At 53.0% G+C, this 8,671-nt stretch overlaps 1 protein-coding gene across 2 annotated transcripts in view; it reads left to right on the top strand.

The window, feature by feature from the left end:
* The first annotated feature begins 216 nt into the window (after positions 1-216).
* Positions 217-8,671, top strand: part of FAIM2 (Fas apoptotic inhibitory molecule 2) — a 32,951-nt gene continuing 24,496 nt past the window's right edge. The window contains exons 1-5 of one of the 2 annotated variants that reach the window (XM_012559093.1): positions 217-308; positions 3,542-3,737; positions 6,465-6,565; positions 6,971-7,035; positions 7,508-7,561. In XM_012559093.1, the coding sequence (XP_012414547.1) occupies positions 294-308; positions 3,542-3,737; positions 6,465-6,565; positions 6,971-7,035; positions 7,508-7,561 (431 nt within the window). In that variant the 5' untranslated portion in view covers positions 217-293. Of the gene's footprint in view, positions 309-3,541; positions 3,750-6,464; positions 6,566-6,970; positions 7,036-7,507; positions 7,562-8,671 lie in introns of both variants that reach the window. The other variant, XM_004388307.2, reaches the window with a different exon arrangement.

The raw sequence follows: 8,671 nt of genomic DNA, 5'->3' as shown, positions 1-8,671 counted from the left end.
TCCCCGGGGCGGGGGGGGGGGGGGGGGGGGGGCAGGGGGAGAGGGAGCTGGAGGGGGCTGGTGAACGCGCCTCCTCCCCCATCAGCTCTCGAATCTGCAGCGTCCTCCGTCGCATCCTCCAGCCCCCACCCCCCACCCCTCCTGTGCGCCCAGATGGTATGCTCCTGCAGGCCTGGACCGACTGCAGCGGATGTTGCTAGAACCCACGCGGAGGAAGGAAGAGACGCAGGGAGGCTGCGGTGACCCAAGCGGCTGCTTCTGCCTCAGGGACCCCTTCCCAGAGAGACGGCACCATGACCCAGGGAAAGGTAGGGGCATCTCCCCCACCCCCCCATACCTGCACCATCGTCCATCCTCCATCCTCTGGCTCCCTGCCTTCCTGCATCCCAAGCAAGGTGTCTAGGCCACTCTAAGCATCCTCCCCTGGCTCTTGTGCAAATGGTCCTCTGTGGTCCTTGTTGAAATCGGAGGACCAAAAGGTCCAATTTAAGGAATAAGTCAGGGCCTCTTCCCACCCACCAGGCTCACCTCTCCTTCAGGCTGTCCCTTGTCTTCTTTCCAACCCATGCTTCAGCATCCCAGGACCCTTCACAGGACCCTTAAGGGGCAGGCATGGGTGACCAGTGTGTGTGTGTGTGTGTGTGCGCGCGCGTATGCATATGTGTGTGTATTCCTGGTAAGCCCCGAGGGGCAGTGCCTATGGGACCCTCTGGTCCACCTCTCCAATCCCAAACCCAGCCACTTCATGCTCATCTTGCACCCTCCACAAAAACACTCCCCACCCAATGTCCTGTCATTTTTCCATATCTGCATCCCCTGTGGTTGGGGATTACTATGGCAACCCTGCATCAGGATGCTCTAATTTTTGTTTTGTTTTTGGCTGGGGCATGGGACTGGATGAGACTGGATAAAACGTCTTTTCTTTTTTATTTTCTTTCAGTTTTAGGCCTGAATTGTAAGGGAGGGGCTGGGGCAGAGAGTTGGCTGGCCTAATAGGGTTATGTAACATCAACAGCCTGTGGAATTATACAACCACCAGGGCCTGGGCAAGCGGGGAGGATCCTCTGGACCTCTGTTTGGGGGTACCAAGGATTGGGCAGAGAAACCAGTAGAGGGACCTCCCCTATAATCCCTCTTCTTGTCTTGGAGATGAACCTTAGAGCCAGTGGCATCTTTGCTGGGTTCTCAGACCCTCCTGACTCTGTTTTTAAGCTCATTCAGCCTCAAAATGATGTCATTGGGTGATGCCATCTCCTGTCATTGGTCATGTCTCATTTGGGAATGTTGGATGTGGGGAGATGGCAAGGCCCTGGAGGCTCCAGGTACCTGAGAGGCAGGGTAGGGGCTAGTGAAGAGGACCAGCTTTGGACAGGGCTGAAGTTAAAAATGATCATCCTTTTCAGGCTTGAGCACTAAGGCTACGCCCAGAGGGCGTCCTGGTGAGCCTGGGTCTGGTGGGCTGGGATGGACTGTCCTGGGCATGACCTTTCTGGTCTTGGCAATGAATGGGTTTAGGGGAGGGAAGGAAGCTTGATGAGCCAGGGCCTCATTCCCTCAGGCCTGGGTTCTGAGTCCCTTCACCAAGAAGGCCTGGGGAGTGTTCACTGTGGTGAAAATGAAGACACTCACCCCTTCTGGTCCTCTCCCTCCACCCTTACCCTATACCCACCAGTCACTTTGCTGATGCTGCCTCTTGTCTTTGGGTGAATGCATTCATTCTGCCCCTTGCCCCAGCTTGTCTGGCCCAGTTCACAGGCTTCCTTGGGGATGAAAAAGACTCCCCCAGTTCAATGGGCCTAGGGCTGAATGGGAACCAGAGACCTTCAGGTCCTTGCCTGTCTCTGGGCTACCTCAGAATTGCCCTGCAAAGAACTCTGAAGCCTCCTCAATGGCCGCTCAGGTTTAATGTGTTCTTTTTGGAATGGCACCTAAGTCCCATGTCCTGAGGTTCTGCCCTTTTGTTGCTGTTTCTGTTTTCATACCACCCACTTCATCCCAATCTTCTCTTCTCCGGCTGCACTATTCAGGCCCTCAGAACTCATATCCTCTCACCAAAGCTAAAGGGGAGCACTGCGGGGTGGGGGGTACATCTGAGTGTGAAAGGACTTGAGATTTCAACCTGCCATTGGCACATTTCCTTCTGGGCCTCAGTTTCCTCCTCTGTAAAATGAAGGAAGGGCTGAACTAGATGCCTTCTGAGGTCCCTTCCAGCAGTGACATTTTGTGATTTGGTTCTGGTCTGGGGGAGAGGCTGAGGTTTGGGTAGGATGGGGCCAGACCATGCCCTTAGCCAGGGGCCTCTTGCCGTTCCTCCACTCCACAGTCCCCATTTCTTTTCTTCTTTTCTCTCTCTTCCCCCCCTTCTAGCCCCCTGCTCTCCCCCTTTGCATTCCCCCTGTGTCATCTCGAGCCCAGCAGGAGGAGGCCAGTTCCAGTGGAAGGTGCCCGGGCTCTGCAGCCCAGTAGGTCACGTGTGGCTCTGTGACCTTGGATGAGTCACTTCTCTCTGATCCTCAGTTCCTTCATTTAAAAACAGGAGTCAATGTGTGGCTAATTGCCTCCATGAACAACTACTTCCTTTGCAATGAAACCAGAGGAACTGGATGGCGCCCAGCTACAATTATTGAACATGTTGGTCAAAGATTCTATAGAAGAATCCTGATCAAAAGGGGGAAAATGCAGAACTGAATTTCAAATTCTCATAGAAGCCAGATTTTCTGGAGCCATGGAGGCTGGATGAACTCCCGAAACTATACCCCAAGATAATCTTTAAACCTTAACCCAAAAGTATTCCCTGAAATCTTCTTAAAACCAAACAATAGTTTAGCTTAACTAGTAAAGAAGGTCTGCCTTGCAGAATTTTGCTCATTTAAGAACTATCTGTATGGGATCAAACTGACAACAGCAACTCGAAAGATTAGATAGGAACCTTAGGGGACAGTGAGCCTGTGTTAATGGGGGAGGAACAACTCAGAAATGAGGGTGAGAATGGTTGCACAAGTCAAAGAATGTAATCAATGTCACTGAATTGTACGTGTAAAAATTGTTGAACTGGTGTATGTTTTGCTGTGTATATTCTCAACAGCAACAAAAAAATAAATAAAATTAAACAAAAAAAAACAGGAGTCAAAATACAACTAGTGGGGTAGCAGGGAAAATGAGAGAAGCTTTCATTAAATAATATATTTGAGGGCCTGCTATGTTCTAGGCTCTTCCTTGGACCCCAGGGAAACAGCAGAACAAAACAGGCCAGATCTCTGCTCTGGCACTAACCTCCCAGGGACAGTGACAACCAATGTGGCTGTGCTCAGAATTTTCTCCTTCCTCAGTTCTTATCCCAGCTCCACTATGTGTCCTGGCCAGCCCTGACCCTCCTGGTGCTCAGCTTTTCCAGCTAGAAAATAGGGAGGTTCTTGTCTGCTCCCCTTTTCTCCTAGTGCAGATGAGAAGTATCCAGGGAAGTTCCAGGCATTGAGGGGCTGGTGAGGAGGGTTTGGAAGGCTTCCTTTCCCTGGTGATTGTCTCTACCTCTACCCCACAGCTCTCCGTGGCTAACAAGGCCCCCGGGACCGAGGGGCAGCAGCAGGCGAATGGCGAGAAGAAGGAGGCTCCAGCAGTGCCCTCTGCCCCACCTTCCTATGAGGAGGCCACCTCTGGAGAGGGGCTGAAGGCAGGCGCCTTCCCCCCGGCCCCCACGGCTGTGCCTCTCCACCCCAGCTGGGCCTATGTGGACCCCAGTAAGTCTGTTAGTTCCTGGAGGCTGAGCATCAAGGCGGGTGGTGGGTCCAGATGGAAAAGTTGGGTAGGAGGAAGTTGCCCAGAAGGAGATGCACTTTGGGTTGTTGTATGCTCTGTTGTCAAAGGCTTGGGATTTGGAGGACTCTTCTGAGGGTAGATCAAGAAGGATTCCATGAAAAGGGAGAGATATAATGTCTGCAGTCAGGGTGTTCTCGAGTGAAGAAGAGGGCATTTTTCCAGATCACTGAACTAAGGCAAATGGAGGAGTTGGATGGAGGAGAAAAACCAGAGGCCAGTCTATAAAGGCCCTCCTAGAAGAAAAGGAGTGCAGAGAAGGGTGGGGAAGGTCAGAGTAGACTAAGGAAGGGGCAGTATGAGGCTGCAGCTTGCCAAGGCCTTAGCAGGGGCTGGCTCCCGTGGACCCACTCTGTGAGAGAATGTGTAATGTTTACCCATTGGATGGTCTGAAACCTTAGGACGGTCTGGTCCGCCGGAGGCCCAGGGCACTGGGAATCCACATCACTGGTCACCCTCCTTGTCTCTTCCGTTCCCCAAGCCTTTGTTGGGGGAAGGAGAGCAAGATGTGAGGGAGGTGTGTGGATACCAGCTGGGACCTCAGTGTCCCTCACAGCTGGCATGATTCACAGCCAACTCACCAGCTGACTGTGAGCTTCTTGCAGACCAAGAACCCCAGTTGGTGGGAGCTCCTCTGCTGAGTTGAGCTGCCTGTGGGGAGCTTTGCCTCAAGGTGGGGAACATAGAGCTCCCCCCACCCACCACGCCATCTCCTGCCAGCTGTGAGGATGGGGCCCCTCTCAATTCCTCCTCAGCCTTTCTGCCTCCCTCAGCAGCCCCTCGACCTCTCCCTCCCCCTCCCCTACCAGGCCCTCCCACCCCCAACAACAGTAAGATTCTAGAAGGGATCCCAGGGACAATGCCCCAGACAGAGCCTCTGCTCACAGGGACTGGCCACCATGGTTCACACTTCTTACCACAAACTGCCTCAGGCCAGTGCCCATACCTACCCTACTGTGACCTACTGGAAGGTCAATGAAGGTTTGGCATTCTTGGGTACCCTTCTCACTGCCCCAGACAATCCACAGAACTGCTTTCCCTCTCCTTTTCTCCCCTTTTGTAGCCTGGCCACTTGGGCTTTTGACAAGGAGTAGGTGGACAGAGCAGGAAAGAGAGGGTGAGGGTCTCCAGGCCCCAGGCTTGCAGTGGGTCCACTTCTCTCCCCCTTCCTCACTTCCCATATCTTGGTTGCCTTCAGGAATGTTTTCCAAGGAACTGTCAGGACAGGAAGGAAGCTCATCTCAGTCGACAGCTGACAAACTTTTGCTAAGTGTGTGCACAGTGTCCGGTACTGAGCTAACTTCTGAGGATGCATAGAATTGCAAGACCTGCAGTGATTTGTGCCCTCACCGAGCTAACGGTGTAAATGGCTACAATACAATGAAATAGATGCAGTAATAGACGCCTGGGCAGCTCACTTAACTCTGATAATCAGAGAAGGCTTCCTGGAGGAAGGGGTATATCCACACTGAGTCTTGAAGGATGGACAGGAGTTAACCTGGTGAAGAGGTAGGGAAGAGAGTGTTCAAGGCTGAAGGAATAGAATGTGCAGGATCCCAGAGGCAAGAGAGCTTGTGGCTGAAAAAATATACTCAGGCTAGAAAAAGTGGGAGGGAGTAATGTGCAATGGGAGACAGGAAGGCCCTGCTCACACGAGGCTATGGAAGCTTTGATAAGGAATTTGAAGTTGAATAAAGAGCAGTGGAGTCCCATCCAAGAGCTCTAAACAGGACAGTGCCATGGTCAGCTTTGCTTGTTTTGGAAGACCAAGGAGGCTATTGTTGTGGAGGGAAGATCATGGGGAGCTGGCAGGGGCAGCATGGGCAGATTTGAGGACTTGGGAATGCTAGTCTGAAGGCAGCATACTCCCCATCAGTCACAGAGCCATAGGCCTTCATTGTTATCTTGTTTAGTCCTCTTGAGGTGGGTATCACCGACCCTATCATAGAAAAGAGGCTCAGAGACGGTTGGTGACTTGCTCAAGATCACACAGCTAGTAAATCCACACTCGGATCTGTCTGACTGTAGAGTGCCCATGCTTTTCCAAAAGCCTGAGTTCTGGGACCAGAACCTGAGTCTTCATCCCATCCACATCCCCACTTCTCACCCTTGTCCTGGCTTTATTTCCCCTCCCAGGCCTCCCCACAGTCCTGCTTCCCAGCTGGAGCACCAGCAGGTCTACCTTCTGCCCTTATTTCCACACCCAACTAGTCTGCGGTCCCTGACCCAAGGGCCTCAGAGTGGAGGCCCTGGGATGTGCTTGGTGGCCCAGGGAGAGTGGATGTCGCTCTGTCATCCTTGACTCCCACCACCAGGGAGCCAGTGTCCAGGGAGAGGGGGTGGGGAACCAGATGGAAGGGTCACATATGTATGGCAGTATGGCCCCTGGAAGCCCTGGTGAGAGTGCAAGGGAAGGGGAGATGAAAGTTTATTCCCAGGACCCAGAGCAGAAAAAGCAAGAAGTGACTAGAGAGGGATTTGGGAGGAGTAGGGTGGAGTGGGGTGTTGGCTTGAGAATGGGGCTGGAGAAAAGGGCTTCAGCAGGCCCGGAGGGTCAGTTTGACAACCAGGCAGCTCTGAGCGGGTGACCCCTGGGGTAGTATTTATATGTACGGGGTGCCCCTCACAGCCCCTCCCTCTGCCCACCCCAGGTAGCACCAACTATGAAAGCGGTTTCCCCACTGGAGGCCTCGAGCGCTTCACCACCTTCAGTTGGGATGACCAGAAAGTTCGTCGAGTCTTCATCAGAAAGGTAACTGCCTCTTCCAGCTCTCTGGAATTGGGAGACTAGGTGGAGGAGAGCCCCTGAGCGGACCCTGGCCCAACCCTCTGCCTGTGCAGAGGTCATCTCTCCTACCTTCTCTTGTAATCCCAACTGGCAGCACCTATCGGGGAGGGTCTCCTTAGTTCTCACCTAGTGCCCCTTGCTGTGGCCTAAGCACATTGTCTCTTCTTTCCAGATACTGTGGGCCCCTTTCCTGTGGGTGTGGGCTCTGGAGGGTCTTTTCTCCCCTTTCGTCCTGGATCCATTCCAATGATTCCTAGAAAGAAAGGTGTGGATCCAGAGAAGGGTAGATGGAGTCACTAGGAGGCTAGAGGCTCCTTGCCGGGGACTCACAGGGCTCCCAAGCTAAGTGGAACTCCTTTCTGCCCCCAGGTCTATACCATCCTGCTGATCCAGTTGCTGGTGACCTTGGGTGTTGTGGCTCTCTTTACCTTCTGGTGAGTTGACAACATGGACTGGCACCTTTCAGGGGTGGCAATGACCAGGCATGGGCAGGGAGACAGAATCAGATTTCTCTTGGAATGTTTGCCTGAGGAAGTTTGTTCAGGGGCCCATAAGAAATTGGACAGTGGGTCCCAAATGACCCCGCATGTGGGGAAGAACCTCAGAGAGTGCACATGGGTGAGGAGTCCTCTGTCCAGAGTGGGCCGGGGGTCTGGATGCACAGGTGCTGCTGGACCTACAGGTGACGGTGAGGCAGTCACTCCTCTCAGGTCCACTGGCCCCACACCAGGCGTCTTCAGGCCCTTGGAGCCTGGGACTGTGAGCTGGGGCTCCCTGAACCTCCAGGGGCTACATTCCCTTTTTCTTCCTCCCAAATCCCATGAGCTGTGTGGGGCAGGTAGATGTTGAACCAGAAATAGAGACTGAGGGTAATTTCTGACTCTCCCTTCCCTCCCTTCTCTGCAGTGACCCCGTCAAGAACTATGTCCAGGCCAACCCAGGCTGGTACTGGGCATCCTAGTAAGTATGCCCCGGTCCCCCAGGCTTCCTCCCAGAGACCCATCAGTATCATGAGGAGGAGTTCTGTTGACAGATCCCAAGCCCATGGCTTCCCCCAACCCTGTAGGGACTGTCTTCACAGGTGGCCCAGTTTTGCTTACTTCAGAGCATGTCCAGAGGATCCTCTAGGGGTATTAAGATCTGAGGGAGAAGGGAGAAAGTGGGGAGCAGGTTCTGGCACCTGCACAAGGAAGGAAGGATGGGGCTGGGTCCCTGGCTGAAGAGACCCAGACATTGGCCTTGAGGGGAGCTGGGAAACCTTGTTCCACACTAATGATAATGTTGCTACTCTTATTAATATTATTGTTATTAATGCTTATGAATTACTAATCATAATGGCTACCACTTAAAGAGTGCCTAATAAGGGCTGGGCATTGTTTTACGTGCTTAATGGACAGTATGGCATTCTATCCTTAACTCTACTTGTATGATTACCTCAGAAACCTGAGGCTAAGAGAGGTTGAGTAATTTGCCCAAGGTCACACAGCTAGTCAGTTGTTGAGCTGGGATCTGAACCCTGGACTCAGGTTAAGACTGTGCTCTTAGCCACTCTGCTTGGTTGACTCCCTTCAGCCTGTGGGCCACTTGGCTCCTATTTTACCTATACTCTTTAAGGAACATGGCAGATAACTTGAGTGAATAGGTTTGAAGGTGTGAGTGATTCTGACCCATCCTATCTGGCAATTCAGGGGTCATTCTGGATAATTCCAGGCCAGAATCACCCTGGGGCTCAGAAGAGAACTGCTCTGGCTACAGTCTCCTCCTGGCACCCACTGCAGCCCCAGCCCTGTCCTGGGGCTGCTGAGAAGAAGTCCTCTGCATGGGAAGGGGCGGGCAGTATAAGGCAGCAGAAGAAGGAAGGAGTGAGCCCTGTATACCAGAGTGCTCAGTCCACACTGGGGGTTCACCTCAGAAGATGAATGAGGAGGACTGGGGCAGTGTCCCAGGGAGGGGAATAACTTAAGCAAAAGCATGGAAGTGAGAATGGAGGTGGTACAATTGGTACATTAGGGACTAGACTGGCCAAGGGCTGGGGAACTCTGTGTGGGGAACCCTAGGACATCTAGGAGC

This window comes from Trichechus manatus, unplaced genomic scaffold (assembly GCF_000243295.1).
Source record: "Trichechus manatus latirostris isolate Lorelei unplaced genomic scaffold, TriManLat1.0 scaffold00209, whole genome shotgun sequence".
Lineage (NCBI taxonomy): Eukaryota > Metazoa > Chordata > Mammalia > Sirenia > Trichechidae > Trichechus > Trichechus manatus.
This window is presented reverse-complemented; position numbering and strand designations above follow the sequence as displayed.